The 16,813-nt window shown below is 37.0% G+C and overlaps 1 protein-coding gene across 1 annotated transcript; it reads right to left on the bottom strand.

Annotated features, from left to right (window-relative positions):
• Positions 1-9,890: 9,890 nt before the first annotated feature.
• On the bottom strand, positions 9,891-13,478 carry LOC147558158 (subtilisin-like protease SBT4.4). Its single transcript, XM_086664540.1, has 10 exons — positions 12,978-13,478; positions 12,796-12,890; positions 12,603-12,694; positions 12,269-12,515; positions 11,660-12,158; positions 11,470-11,564; positions 11,173-11,388; positions 10,967-11,078; positions 10,647-10,860; positions 9,891-10,561 (listed from the first exon to the last, which is right to left on the bottom strand). Exons 1-10 carry the CDS (start codon positions 13,089-13,091, stop codon positions 9,999-10,001), a joined length of 2,247 nt encoding a protein of 748 aa, XP_086520666.1. The 5' UTR covers positions 13,092-13,478; the 3' UTR covers positions 9,891-9,998.
• Between the last annotated feature and the right edge of the window lie 3,335 nt (positions 13,479-16,813).

The following is a 16,813-nucleotide window of genomic DNA, read 5'->3' as shown; positions in this document are numbered from 1 at the left end:
CATCCACATAAAGGATAAAAATTATCATCTGATCTGAGGATTGAAACACAAACATGGATGTGTTTGAAGAACTTTTAACAAAACCTCATTTGAACAGATAAACGTGGTAGTTTTGGTGAACCAAGCTTTAAGGGCTTGTTTCAGCCCATATAAACCTTTGTGCAGATAACATACAAAATCAGGATTCTTTTCATCAATAAATCCTTGAGGTTTCTTTATGTAGACATTTCTATGAGGGCCCAATGAAGGCAAGCACTAGAGACATCTAGTTGATGAATAGGCCACTACTTAGTGACTGCCGAAGTGAGCACTATTCTAACTGTTTGCATCTTAACAACATGACTGAATGTTTCAAGATAATCAATCCCCTCTTGTTGATTGTAACCTGAGCCACAAACCTTCCTTTGTACGTTTCTTAAAACCCATTAGAATTACATTTAACTTAGAAGACCCATTTGCACCCAAGAACATTCATAGTGGGCAGTTTGAGAATAAGAGCTTGGTATTCTTCCTGTATAGCTAGCTTCCAATGATCACTCTGAATAACCTCCTTATGTCATGAGGTAATGCTACTTACGTCAGAAATTTTTGGTTCAATCTCAGAGTATAAAGCCACAACATAGTGAATAGATGACGAATGAGGTAATGATACTTATGTCAAAACTTTTTGTAGAGAAAAAGGAATAGGACAAAGTAATGCTACTAAACACATTTCAAGAATGCAGATATTTGCCAACACTAATTAAATGAGCAGTTACAAGCTTTTTGTTCATAATATATTAAAAAAAATACATTGTCTATTATTCATGTGAAATGGTCTATGACAAGTACTTCCCATCTGCACGTCACGTGTCTCCGACTGATCTTTGTTTCGTTTCAGTCAACTAACTTTGACCAAAACTTTGACTTGGTCTTTTCTTTCTCATTCGGACTCCGATTCGACTTCCGTTTTCATCGTTTAGTTTATCTCCGACTATACTTTCATCTCAGTATCAAATGTTGGAAAAAATTACCAGAATATCCTAACCTCCAAATGACCAAAATGCCCTCAAGTGTGTATTTCTCCTGATTTTATCTGTTTTTCGCGTTCAATTCTGTAAAAGAAACCTGGACAAAAGAAACACACAGTTCATCAGAGTAACTGTTCGAGTTGGACTAACTGACCCGAATTAAGAGATTCAGATGGGACATTTTCATGTCTCATCACTAGCTAAGCATTACGACTCCTAATTGGACCAGATTGATTGATCTTCCAATAAAGTCATCATTATCCTATGAGCCAAATCGTACGCATTGCCATCTTGGTCGAAGGACATTCTTTCAAAATGATATACCTTCAGACTCCAAAGACATATATCCTTTCGTGTGGTCATGGGTTATTCTTCCATTGAAATCTAATTCAAATTACGATGTTATTTTCTTGTTCATGAATAGGCCCTTATATTTTTTTTTGTGTTTTATGCTCTAGTCTGGGAAAAGACTACCCCATCTCGATTTGCACATATATGACAAATGATGCCAATACCATTTTTTTGTTTCCTACTGACTTATTTTTTTTCAATTCATTTCATGTCTTCTCCCAAATATTTTGTCTCTCTCTATTGCTCCATCTTCTCTTTTCGTAGTAAAGCATAATGTGTCTAATAAGCTGTTCACAAGGACAGAATAATGACTATATTTATCTATTTTATGCAGAAATGGTATAACTCCAGGAATGTTCTGCGAAAACAGCTTGCCAGATACGAGGGCCTGTAAGGGTAAAGTGTAAGAAGCATTAGCTCCTCAACAATTTTTTGTTGGCAACAGTTATTTTTTTGCCGTTTCTTTTCTGACATGAAAATAGGTTTTGATGAATCTCACTTAAATGTTCACAGTGCTTCATTATATATTTTTATATCATCAAGCTGGATTGTTGGTTCATTGTCACCCTTTTCAATGCTCAGTATTCTTTCTACATAAGATGGGATTTGGCCATTTGGGATTGGTAAATTTTAGGTCATGCTGAACAAATGATTTCAGGCATTAGCCGCTGTAAATGGTACGAGTGTGATTTAAGTTTAGAAAGTATCATTGCATCTGGTGGACTGGTACCAATGAAAACTACTTGCACGATTTTTGTTTGTATGAAGAACCATTGTGTGAAGTATCGATCTTGAATGATCGAGAGAGGAGAGAGAGAGAGAGGAATCGAATAGTATAGAGAGAAAGAGAAGTTTGGTAAAATATTTCTTGTATTGATACAATTAGTGTACAACCTATTTATAGAAGTAAAATACTAATCCTAATACGAGTACAATATCTATTTGGTATATACAAAACTGTTATGATGGTTATCTTATTATTGATAAACCATGCAAAACCTAAAGCTATAATTGACCGGGTCGGTGTGACCCAGCTGGGTCGAGTAGCCCATGCGGCTACCCTTAATAGTCCCCCTCAAGTTGGAGCAGGAATGGTAATGAGTTCCAACTTGCGTATATTCTTCTGAAGGGCGTCAGCTCCAAGCGGCTTCGTAAAGATGTCAGCAATTTGTTCGGAAGTCGGCACGTATTGAGGGAGACTAAGACTTCATTGTCACAATGCACAGGCATCGGATGAGTGTGGGAGATCCCAAAATCATTTAAGAGAGATTTGAGCCATTGTAGTTCACAGATTAATGTGGCTAGGGCTCGATATTCCGCTTCAGCGGGCGGTCTCGCAACAGTATGTTACTTCTTGGAAATCCAAGATAAAGGACTATTTCCTAACATAGTGAAATAGCCAGTGGTAGAACGTCGGGTGTTAGGACAACCCGCCCAATCCGAATCACAGTACCCTGAAATTGTCAAGGAACTGGAGGCGGAGAGAAAAATTCCCTTGTCGATTGAACCTTTAAGGTATTGAAGAACGCGATGAGCGATCGTAAGGTGGACATCGGTTGGATTTTGAAGAAACTGACTCAGATTGTTTATTGCAAAACATATATCTGGTCTAGTGACTGTTAAATAGAGGAGTCGACCAATGAGTCGTTGATACGGTGAGGGGTCCTCCAATGGAGAACCATCGGTCCCTCTTAGACGAGATTTCTGTTCGATAGGAAACGGGGAAACTTTGGCGGTTGTAAGGTCGGAGTCCGTTAGGATATCAAGAATGTATTTTCGTTGACACAGAATAATACCTTAAGAAGAACGTGAAACTTCAATACCCAAAAAATATTGGAGACGACCAAGGTCTTTGAGAGAGAATTTATTAGCCAAGAAGGACTTTAATACGGAAATAGACTTGGGATTATTTCCGTTGATAACAATATCGGCAACATATACGAGAACATATATGCGGACAAATTTGTGAGAGTAAGTAAAGAGCGAATAATCGCAGAGCGAATAATCGCAGAGAGATTATTTGAATCCGTGGGATAGTAAAACAGTTAAAAATTTCAAAAACCATTGATGGGATGCCTGTTTGAGGCTATAGAGTGACTTATTAAATTTGCAGACACGAGACTCCCCCTTAATAGAGATTCCTGAGGGAAGCTTCATATATACTTCTTCATCAAGGTCGCCTTGTAAAAAGGCATTGTTGACATCCAGTTGATGGAGAGGTGATGGGTCATGAAAATGTCCCATCTGGGTCGTTTAATTTAGTCGAGTTAGTCAGTTTCGAGTCTTTATTATAATAAAATGGTTGGTTTTTATGATTAGGTGTCTTTTGCAGAGTTAAGTGTGAAAACGGTTAAAAACGAGAAAAAGATACACAGAGGGTATTTTGGTCATTTGGATTCAAGGGTATTTTGGCCAAGGTCAGTGCATGGGTAAAAATTAGAGTCCAATACGAGCCCTTAGGAGAAAACGAAAGTCAAGTCGGAGTCCATACGAGGGCATTTTGTGAGGTCAAAGTCAGCCCAACATTCGGGACAATGTCGGGCAAGGTTCTGGCTAGTGGGATAACAGTCGATCACGTGGCACGACCTTGGATATGGAGCATCTTATTGTGGTATTCCTGCTAAGCATTGAAATGAGCCCTAAAAATGAAGATCCAGTGTAACCTGTTGCAAGATATTTCCGTAATCCTGGATCATATGTTTTAATCTTGGCCATTTGTTTCCTCTAAATCTCATCTGACGGCTGTGGATCGTAGCACAAAATAACATGGTGAACCGAGAAACACCTTAGCATTAGAATTAAAGCCTAAACGAACAGAAGATGCGTGGTCTTTCTGTTCTACTTTTAAGTTCCCGAATTTACCATTTAGTCTCTCCTTTTTGTCCCACTCAAATCTCAGCCTATAACTATTTGACAAGTGACCATCTTTCACCATAATTCTCACCGGAAATTCCAGATTTACCCCCAATTGTACTAGTTGATTCCTTAGCCAATGCTTATCTATTTCGTGGTAATAAAGTAATCAAACCTTTCCATTTTTACCCTTTTCAACCTTATCATCTAAAACCCTCGCCACCACCAATATAAATAAACCTATTCCTCACATTATTTGGGAGACTTCAACAACCCTCTCAAAAGGCTTCATTCTCTAATTTTTAAGCCACTTCTCCTCTCTCTTCTATCTTCTAACCCTAAATTCATTTCTTCTACTTTCTCTAGCCACATTCATCTCTTCTTTCCAATTTATTTCTACTTCTAATTTCTTCTTCTAAAGTTCTAATTTCTCCATAACTTCTTTTCTAAAATCTTGTATCCTCTTATTTCTTTTCTAAATCTCATCTTATCTCATCTTCTTCTAAAGTGCTATTAATTGGATTTGGAGCATAATTTGGATCATACTTGGGAACCATTGGAGCAAGGAATTGGGTGACTTCTTTTCTTTGTCTTATTTATTTTCATGTGTTTTGTTTTATAATGTATATGTCTCTAAATTTAATGAGTAGCTAATCTTGTATTTAGGATTGTAAAGGAAACCCATACTTGGGCTTATTTTGAAGTATGTTATTGATTAATAAATCCCTCTATTGAGCTTCAATGCCTATTAATTGTCATTTCATATAGATTTTATGGTCTTTTCACTGTTCATGCTTCATAGTGAGATATTTCATGTTTTTGTTAAGTTATTAGATGGGGTATGCTTATTAAATGATGAATGATTGTTAAGGAATATAACCTTTATATGATGATCAATTAAAAGTACTTGATTTTGAAATGTGTCATTAAAGAATATCTTCCGAAATCTAAATAGTTTATTATGTTAGATTTTGAGTTATATATGAAAAAAGGAATTTGTTGATTGAATGCATGTTTTAGATAGTCCATTTATGTGGCAGAATAAAAAAACCCTAGATTTCTTCCCATCTTGATTTCATTCTTCTTTAGTCTATTATCCTTTTCTTTTTAAATTATTTTTCAAAATCAAATCAAATTTTCGAAAGGAGTTTTAATTTAAGATTTAGGTGAAATCTCTTGTCCATTGGAACGATTCTCGGACTTATTAGAAATACTATAACTTGATCCCTACACTTGGGAAATATACCCTTTTTTAGGCCTATCAAGAGGCCATTTGTTAATGGTTGTGATGGAGAGGAGAACTCTTACTGTAACTTGTTTTGCGACTGGGGCAAAGGCATCGTGATAATCATGTCCTTCTATCTGAGTGTAGCCTTTTGCCACCAAGCGAGCCTTATAACGGTCAACTGATCTGTCAGATTTGAATTTTATCTTACATACATCTCCAGCCAATGGTTTTTTTACCAGGAGGAAGGGGCATGAGAGTCCAAGTCTTATAGGATTCCAACGCCCTGATTTCCTGAGACATGGCGTCACGCAAATGAGGAGAAGTCATGGCTTCTTGAAATGTTTTAGGCTCGGACGTCGATAAAATAGACGTAAAAAAATCTGATGAGAGTCCGAGAAATTGGAAACTGAAAGACAGTGAGATAGTGGATGATGGACTGAACTAGGATAATCAGAGAATGGATTAGATATTTGATTGCACACAAAGTCGTTGAGGTGTGCTAGCCGGCTGTGAGTCCATTGTGGCCGCGAAGGGGCTGCTGTTGGGATGACACTGAGAGCGCCTGCAGAATCACTAAGTGGGCCTACGGGAGTATCTCCGTGAGCATCAGCGGCAAGAGTTGTAGCGGGAGTGCCTTTAGGAGAAACAGGAGGAGAAGGACCCGGTACCGGGCCTGACGATAAGGGCGCGGTCGCGGCAGGAGGAGGCCCCTCGGGCGAGACTGGATTGGGGAACTCCTGTGCCGAAGGGATGGGAGTAGTCCCATCCGGAGAAAACCGAAAGGTACCATCATCGAGTATTGAGACAAATGGTCGAATGACCGAAGAATGCGGAGAAGGATTGTGCATTGGAAAAACGTTTTCATAGAAAGTCACATGTCGGGACGTGAATATTTTATTCGAAGAAGGGTCGTAAACACGATATTCTTTTTGTTCAAGCGGATATCCAAAAAAAAAATACCTAGAATCGTGCGAGAATCTAACTTTGCTTTTATATTATTGTTGTGGGTGAAACAACGACATCCAAATACCTGAAGATGATCAATTGTCGGGGTAGAGCCGATAAGAGTTTCATGGGGAGACTTGCCATGTAAGAGAGGAGTAGGAAGTTTATTAATAAAACTGTTGTGAGACGACACTCTCCCCAAAAGGAGAGAGGGAGATTAGCCTGAAGGCGAAGGGAGTGTGCCACATCTAAGATATGTCTATGTTTTCTTTCAACAACTCCATTTTGCTGTGGTGTACGTACAACTTCATTGGTGGAGAATAGCAGATTTTGAAACCAACGTTGTAAATCATGAGACATGAACTCAAAACCATTATCGAAACGGAATTTTTAAAGAGACGGGAAAAAGGATCCGCCCGATCCGTAATGAACGGAAGAGATTTTTAAACGTAGTTGAGAATTGATATAATTGTAAAAGTTAGACAAAACTCGTTTGGTGTCTGATTTCGAGTACATAAGAAACACCTATGTGCATCGAGAGTAATCATCAACCATCGTTAAAAAGAAGCGAGAACCAGAGTGAGAAGGGACAGAAAAGGTTCCCCATAAATCGGCATGTAGTAATTCGAAAGGTCGAGAAGCACGAGAAGTACTTCGTGTGAAAGGGAGTCGTGGTTGTTTAGATAACGGACAAACAAAACACTAACTCATATTGTTAACTAATTTCGAATTAATACATGGAAACTTGTCTAAAATAAACTTAAAACGATAAAAAGGTGGATGGCCAAGAAGCCAATGCCAAACATCGAAATTACTAAAACTACTAGATATTGAAATAGAAAAAACTTTAGGCTCTGTTCGTAGAAAGTATAAGCAATCGAGTTGATCACCAATTTCAATCGTCCGATTCTACGTTTAGTCCTGAAAGACACACGAGGAAAAGTTAAAATTAACATCACATGAGAGCGAGTTGGTAATTTGGGTGACAGAAATCAAGTTAAACTTGAATGAAGGAATGTGTAAAACATTCGATAAGACTTATTCATCATTAAAGGAAACCGTGCCGATCTGAAAAACTCGACAACGAGACCCATCTGGTAATGTAACAAAATATGTCGGAGGAGCGAGGACATAGTTAGAAAAGGAAGAAAAGGAGAAGCAAATATGCTTAGCTGCCCCAGAATCAACAACCCGTGGTGAAGGGGGAAGTAATGTATCTCCTAGTTTGATCGTCGGATCAAGAAAGGTCGAAGGATCACCGAAAGTACCTGCTAGGTTGATCGAAGGATCATTGGAGGTGCTTGTAGTAGCGTTGGCGTTTAGGCTGTTCGGGTTACCCGCATGGGCTCGTTGCTGATCCAGGAGCATGTTCAAGAAGTCGAATTGCTCCTGGGACATCGTGGTGGTTAAAGGCACCGCTGAATTTTTCGGATTAGAGACCGAAGCAGCCATCAGGTTATTGCGAGTTCTCGGCGGATAGCCGTGTAGCTTGTAACAAGTTGAACGGCTGTGACCGTGAACCTGACAGTTGTCGCAAAAGGGACGAGCTCGCTTCGAACGAGATTTCGCTTGTCGGTCAGCTCTGTCGGACTGAGAAGGGTCAAACTGAGAGACGACAAGAGAAGCCTCTTCGGTGCTTTGAGAAGTCTAGTGGATTATAGTTTGTTGAGTTTCCTCTTGCTTAACCAAACTGTGAATCTTCTAGAAGGATACACAGCGTATAACTCTTCAGGAGATTGCCTCGTCAGAAACGCTAAAGTAATGAGAATAAGAACAGTGGACGAAGGAGAAGCTAGAGCAGCGCTCGCTGGAATCCAATGGGCAAAGGAGAGAAACCTCACCAAAGTTATTCTAGAAGGAGACTCAAAGAAAATTATAGACGCTCTGAAAGGAAGAAATTCAGAACACCATTGGACAGCGAAGGTTCCAATAGACCAATTAATGAATAGTCGAAAACATTTTCACGAGTTGAATTTTAACCTCATAGGAAGAAATGCAAACAATAGAACGGATAGATTAGTTAAATTAGCTGGGAAAACAGGTAAATCTATCCATGTGGATGAGAGACATCCTGATGATCATCAAGTTGTAATGAACATTAATGTTATTGAATAGATTGATGATTACCTCAAAAAAAAAAAAAAAAACTGTGAATCTTCAAAAGAGATGGAAAGGGATCCATTAAGAGAATGTGGCTTCGAATAACCGAAAAACGGTCATGGAGACCTTGAAGAAACTCCATTGCCCGATCTTGATTAGTTCGATCAAGTATAGACTTACCTTGACCACAAAGACAAGGTACTGTAGTTCATCTTGAAGTGTTTTAAGCTTCGTGAAATAGGTATAGACATCCATTCCATCCTGCTTAAGAGAAGAGATGGCACGCTTAAGTTGGACTACTTTAGGTGCATTAGTTTGATGGGATCGTTCGTAGAGATTTTGCCAAATAGCCGCAGTCGATTCATCATAGAGAGTAGATTGTCGAATATCCGGAGTAACCGAATTAACCAACCAACTTGCTACTAAATCATTGCAACGTCCCCATGCATGCAAGTCGGTGGGATATGAGGGTTTTGGTATTTTTTCCATCGCCAAAACCGAGTCTGTCTTTAGCCCTTAAGGCCATCTTCATCCCATGAGACCATGAGGCATAGTTATCTCCGCTTAAAAGTGGGGGGATGAGAATAGAAGTAGGAGAATCTGAATGATGAACATCAAAGATGGCATTCGAAGAAGTTTGTATAGTTTCAGAAGTAACATCATGAGAGGAAGTCATGATGAAAAAAATATTAAACAAGCGATTGAATATTTAACTTTGCTCTTATACCATGTGAAGTGTCGATCTTGAATGATCGAGAGAGAGAGAGAGAGAGAGAGAGAGAGAGAGAGAGAGATCAAATAGTACAGAGAGAAATAGAAGCTTGATAAAATATTTCTTCTATTGATACAATTAGTGTACAACCTATTTCTAGAAGTAAAATACTAATCCTAGTACAAGTACAATATCTATTTGGTATATACAAAACTCTTATGATGGTTATCTTATTATTGATAAACCATGCAAACCCTAAAGCTATAACGGACCGGGTCGGTGTGACCCAGCCGGGTCTTAATACATTGTGGTTAAAACTTAATATATTTGTTACATTTTTGAATAATGACTTGATAATCTTTCGTTTAAAGAAAGAATCCTTTAACCAGGTATAACAGACCCATGTCTTGAAACTCTTGGTAACGAAATTATTTGATCTGTCGTCTCATCTCTGTGACATAATTTTGCTAAGAAGTATGGTATATTTCTCTAAATTGTAGGCCTTACAATTCAAGAAGATTCAAAATTTCCGCAGAGAGTCGGGTAAAAACTCTAATCTACCGAAGATGAGACGGCAGATCAAGGTAATGCTAGTGAACTCATCTCAACATCGACAATATTAATCTACCGAATAGGACAAAGTAATGCTACTAAACTCATTTCAACAAGGCAGATATTTGCCAACACTAATGAAATCGTAATTAAAATCTTTTTATTCATAATATATAAAAAATTATACTGTATATTTTTCAACAGAAATCATCTACCACAAGCTTTTGCCACACTGAGCAGGGGCAGTCTAATTTGCTAATTGCTTGGCGGTGAAAGAAATAAACTGTGAATAGATGACAATAGGACTTCTCACACTGTGAACCCCATCCGACCATTCCAGTACTGAGGAGGAGGTAACATCTGTGCCCAACTCTTTTCCAACGACAGTCACAGTAAAAGACTTTTTCTCGTTCAAGGAGTTGAATGACAAAACACTGGGCTTCACTGTCACCTTAACCCTCTCATCCGAATATGTGATAGTCGCATTATATGTTGAGCTAGCTAAACCAACATTAGTTACAGTCCTTGTAAACTTCAAGTGGATCGGCTCATTTGCTTCAACATGAGCACCCAAAGAGGGATAGTTGAGATCTCTTGCTGTTCCTGTGGCACCAGTACTTTTGGGACAAGTACTGTTTGTTATGAGTTTAACTTTGGCTCGGTCATAGCCAAGATCACATAGCATTTTAACATAGTCTTCGGGAACTGTTTCGTAAACAAGACCAGGATTAACAGCCTTCACAGGATCAATGTGACCAGCACCATAAGCAAATTCACCTTCTTCATTGTTGGTACTATTCATTGGCCAAGCTAAAATCAAACAATAGTGAGTACATTTAGACTTTAATTACCCTAATCATAAGCAAAGGGAAGTACTTCAATTGATTATACATACCAGTAGTCATTAGAGCAGATTTAATGGCAGAAGGAGACCATTCAGGGTGAAAAGTTTTGATGTAAGCTGCTGCTCCAGTTGCATGAGGACAAGACATTGACGTCCCGGATAATATACTGTACTTTACCGATCTTTCATCTCCTTCTACATTCGATGGGTTCCCCAAAGGTGAGAACCCAGCCAAAATGTTAACACCAGGGGCAGTTATATCTGGCTGTTGTGAGATTAGTGTAATGGTTAAAGAAAAGCAAACAGACACAAAGATACTTTATATATATATATATATGTGTGTATGGGTGTAGACAAAATGAATTATTTACCTTGATAATATCAGGTAAGACGACATTCGGCCCGCGAGAAGAGAAAGAAACAATTACAGGAGCTTTAGAATCTATTATAGACTCACTTTTCAAAATAGTTGCTACTGGGTTTCTGCAATTAGTATAAAAGAAGACATAACACAGTAAGATGGCCTTCCTATGTATTAAACATTCATAATCACTTTTTCAAACTCGAATGGACTTACTTGTTGGATTGAATATAAGACCAAACATCTTCACCACTTCGGTTGCCTAAAAGAGTAGCGGGCAGAGGATAAATAAAAGAATGATCGCGTCCCTTAGAAATCATGATGGTTCCTAAAGCTTCGCTCCTGAAAGCTTCTTGACCTTTGCTCTCCTGGTCACATACAACAATCTTCCCCTTCACTAAGTTTCTATCTAAACAGCCGATTTCACAACTCCTGGATTCTCAATAATATTAAAAATTAATATAAAATCTTGATTTATCAATAGAACCAAATTCTTCAGAAAAAAAAGTTTACCTAGCGTATGTGGAGCCACACGTGCTCGAAACTTCTTTCCCATATACAAGTGAAAATTTAGTTCCGTTCAAGGCGAAGGAATTAACCGCAGTACCCTAACCACCATAGACGAGCAATCAAATTGAACATCCTTTATAAACCTAATATTTTGAGTAGAATTCGCGGATAACTAAAAGAACTTGAGGCTTACCTCGACTGTCTTCCCATTTCCTAGCACAACCTTGTCGATTATCCGTCGATCTGTACTACTTGCTGCTACACTTAGCAACCAAGGTGCAGCACTGCTTGAAGTTTGCGGTCGTGGACCACTATTACCAGCTGAGTTTGAAGTGAGAATGCCACTTTTCACGGCATGAAAAGAACCAATGGCAATTGGGTCCACGTCAAAGTCACTCGAGCTAGATGACCCTAATGAGGTTGAAATAATGTCGACACCGTCGGCAATTGCATCATCGAACCCACTTAAGATGTCGGCGCTAGGGCAACCTGAGCTGGAACAGATCTTGTAAACGGCAATTCTTGCCGAGGGTACTGCTCCTCTTGCTTTTCCCTTGGCCAACTCAAAGAAGCTTGCATCTTTTACTACAGCACCTGCTGCAGTTGATGCAGTATGTGTACCATGTCCTTCTAAGTCCCTTGCAGATGCATCCATGTCAAACTTCGCATAATGTCTTGCACCAATGAGCTTGCTGAAAGTTAATTTAAGACAAAATCAGTGTCTCACAATCTTATTAAAAGTAGCTAGCAATCAAAGAACAGAGTCTCATAACAATAGTAATATGGGTGTAAAGATAATTACTTGTTGCAGGTGAAATTTTTACCACCTCTACAAACACCCTTCCATTTCTTAGGTGGGGGACCAAATCCATCATCGTTGAAACTCTCCAACTCTGGCCATATTCCAGTATCTAGTATACCTACAATTGTGTCGCTTTCAACAGTAGGAACTCGTTTCACTTTCTCTGAGAAACCCATAAAATCCCATGATCTCGTTGTATGAAGTTGAAACATTCGGTTTGGAAAAACAGACACAATGCCTTCCTTGCCTATAAACACAAATATTTATTATTACTACCGAAAAATGAAATTTAATCTTCTTCTCTAGCTACATATTAGGTTAATTAGGAGGTTACCGTTAAGTTTCTGAACTTCTCGTTCTGTGAGCTTCGCTGCGAATCCATTGAAACTCCTTTTATAACTTCGGACAATAGCATCCTCCACCAAGCTATAATATTATTAATACAAAACAAATAGAAGTCTCATAATATAACCGACTGAAAAAATAAAATAAATCTTCAATTATTTCTAGCCTTAACTAATACGTACCTTCCCTCGAGAACCTCTTCAAGAATATTATTGTGGTGAGATGCTGGAGAGTACTCCCTACTAGATGGAAGGTCACCCATATACACAATATATACCTTCAACCAAAATAACGATTATATAAATACAAAATATGAACAAAAAATGGAGTGTTTAAGATTGAGAGACATAGAGAATGAGAAAACCTTTCTTTCATCATCAGTAACAGCAGCATCACAAACAAGGGTTATAGACACAACTAAAAAAGTAATGAAAATCTTAGAGAAGAAAAGTGATGGGCTTAAACTGTTAGACCCCATTCTTGATTCTATTATGAAAATGACAATGGGGTATTTCTCTTTATATACAACTGAAGAATATCCAAGTCAAAGATTTGTTTTCTGCCATTCCAAAAACAAATTGAATGGAGATGCAATCTTAAAGATAATCATATGTTTATAGATACTTGGGGAAGATTAATATTCTTAAACGGGATTATTTTCTTGAACAAAATATATCCTTTCATGATTTGTTTTACTCTCAATGGAGATGCAATCTGGCTTCTTTTGTTATATTATTTGACTGAAAAGGACAATTTATCAACTTTGTTGTTTCTATAGAACCGAACAGATACTATACTTTATATTCTTCACAAGGGTATATAGTTTGAAGAATTTTTATATCTTGGGTGTTCACACTAAAGATCTTTTGAATTATTTGTCCAATCATTGAATTATCAGTAATTTTGTGGGCTAAGGGTGTTCATGACAACAAAATTGACGTTGGCTATATCATATTATTTCAGGGTCGGCCGGATTTTTGGTAGCGCGAAGCGAGCTCAGAAAATTTGGCTCTTGTACCAGAGATGTTTTTTCTTTTTTTTTTGATGAAAGGAACTTGTACCCGAGTGTAAACTTTGGGCCTTGTACTTTACGAATGGGCCTAATACGTACAAGCCCAATAGTATGTCCCATCCAATTAGCCCATTAAGTATTGGGCTTAGGAAACTCTATATCTAGTTCAAGAATGAGTTGTGTTGTCATGTTGTCTTGACACCTTATGGACTTGGTGTTTGACACATAAGATGAACTTGCCTTGTTGTCTTTACACCTCATGGTTTGTTGTCTTGACACATGGAATGTTTGACACCAATATGAACACAACTTGTTGTGGTAGGCAAGACAAAATGCAATGATGGAAATGCATTTTGTTGTAGTATAAATAGGAGATAGTAATGGATGGAAAATATGCTCTTGCTCATACAAGTTCAAGCTAGAATTTCCATCTCTATAGGCTTGAAGAAAAGAAGAGGAAAGAGTATACTTGTTCATCTTTAATCAAAGAAGAAGCTTATCATCTATTTTCTAAACACTACATGGAGAAAGGTAAACTACTTATCAAGAACTTCAAGTTTCATTTAAAGATAAAATATTATTGTGATGAACATGATGTCTCTAGATCATTTTATGTCATGGGAAGAAGTTTTGTTACATGTTTTATCCCATGAACTCATTGTATATGTATATATATGTTTGTATTACACAGAGATGTTAAAATCATAAGATTTTCGATTCAGATCGCACGATCTGAATTAGATCGTACACTTTTCGATCTGAAACATAGTGCAAATCGCAACCTACATAGAGTCAAGCGATTTTTTTACTAAATCGTGTTTCGGATCGTGAACCGTAGAATCAAGTCGAATATAATAATTAATACATATGCATAAAGGTGCATCTTGAATTGAATAAAGTCTTATAACTCTCATAGTTAAAGACATCTTGGGCATAGAGGTTGTGAAAGATCCTTAAGATCATCATGTGAAGCCTAAAGCCCGTTCATTTTTACCTTTACAGGGACTAATCAAATAATAATACATGACTTGGGCTTTTACATGAATTAAGCTTTATTTTGTTACATGAATAAGGATTTTTACATGGATTCGTTTTAGCCTTTTTAACTTTTTTTTTTTTCCGTTGAATTAGCCTTTCTAAATTGGGTATTGTATTCTTACCAGTAATAATAAAATTTACATTACAAATCAGTTCAATATAACTAGGACATAATTAATAAGAAATAATGTGACTAGGGAAAATCTTGACCCTCCAAATGTCCAACTCTGGCGAAATCCAGCGACATTGAATTTATCAAACCCTTCGTTGCCCTCCCCCTCTCTCTCGGCCTGAAATAAACCCATTCAACAATTCTTTCCCTTCATCTTAATGAAGTGTATTTTTGGATGATCCATTGATGTATTTGAGTTTGAAATCGAGAATCAGAAGATTCGTAGAAGTATTTGAAGAGAAGAGAAAGCTAGAAGTTTCGAAAGTAACGAAGAAGATGAAGATTTGAGATGATGAAGTTCGGAGAAGATGAAGATTGAAGAAGATGAAATTTGGCTTTTAGAGAGAGAAAGTAGAAATGAGAATTTCGGAGAAGAGCGCATTTAGCTCTGATACCATAGTGAAAACGATTCTTATTAAAATGAATTTGAGATGATTACAAGTATATAAAGACCATCTCTAACAAACTTAATAACAACTTTAGCAGAATTGTGCTCTCTCTCTAACTAACACAACCGATTCTCAACAAACTAACAAGCTTAAGTTATGATACATCGAGGGTGGACAATAGTCTTGTCCAGCAGTAACAAACTAACTACTCTTGAGTCTTCATGATTCGATGAGAAAGAGCTGAATAAGAAATGATCCAGCTCCAATTTGAAATACACTTCATTACATCTTCTTACGCTTCCAGTTCTTCCTTTACTGAATCTCAAAGGTTAGTTTTACCTCTTTCTATCTCTCTCTCAGTATGATTTCCATTTTTTTTCTCTCTAAAGCTTTCTATATCTCAAACGTTAGTTTTACCTCTATTCATCTCTCTCATATCAATTTTTATTTTCTCTCTCTCTCTAAAGCTTTATCTAATCGCTCTCCGACTAGATAAAGCTTTATCCAAAGTTTGTAACCAATCCTTCATCCCACAAATGAAATGAGGTTCTTTCCCTTTAATAAGGTTTTTATGGGTTGTCAATTGGGTTCTCTGCTTTTAGGGGATTTTATAAATAGGTTTGAAATAAGTTCCCTCAATTATATTGTGTATTTTTTAAATCAACAAGAAGGCTAGAGTTAATTTTCAGGTTCTCTGATTTTCGATATTTCGTAATCTTTTTACGACTAGACGAAAACAGATTTTAAATAGGGGATTTTATAAATAGGGTTCATATAGGTTCCCCCAATTAGAGTATGCATTTTTAGTTGAAATTGATCAAAGAACTTGTTTCATTCCTTCATGGTTTACAAAAGAAATATAAGACTGACTCTATTTATAGAGTTACAATACTACTAGTTACTAATTTTACTAGTTCCTAATATCTACTAGTTTCTAATAGTTTATGATAATATATTTACTAGTTCCTAATATCTTACTAGTTTCTAATCTATTATATAAAACGCAATGCTTTTTGCTGACTGGGGCAAACCAAAAGATAAATCTAATCGTCTGTTGTGTTTTTTTTTCAGATATTAGCCATTAGATCTCTTACGTACCTAAAAAAAACACAATTCGTTCACCCACTCGCTAAATCTATTATACAAACCCATGATAAATTTTGACCGTTCAATTTCCACAGTTAAATCTCAACTCTTAATTCTTATCTCAAATTATAACCACCATCATAAAATTAATGACAGATTAATTTTATACTAATGACCATTTTCACAATTTATTATCTCCATAACTTTTTCAATAACCGTCTGTTGTGTTTTTTCTCAGATATTAGCCATTAGATATCTTACCTACCTAAAAAAAACACAATTCGTTCACCCACTCGTTAAATCTATTATACAAACCCATGATAAATTTTGACCGTTCAATTTCCACTGTTAAATCTCAATCCTTAATTCTTATCTCAAATTATAACCACCATCATAAAATTAATGACAAATTAAATTTATACTAATGACCATTTTCACAATTTATTATCTCCATAACTTTTTCAATATTAATTGTGTGTTAGGTTATGGAAACATAACCTTTA

The sequence above is a fragment of the Eschscholzia californica genome, unplaced genomic scaffold (genome assembly GCF_041429995.1).
Source record: "Eschscholzia californica isolate CP2 unplaced genomic scaffold, dmEscCali1.0.p SCAF_2, whole genome shotgun sequence".
NCBI lineage: Eukaryota > Viridiplantae > Streptophyta > Magnoliopsida > Ranunculales > Papaveraceae > Eschscholzia > Eschscholzia californica.
This window is presented reverse-complemented; position numbering and strand designations above follow the sequence as displayed.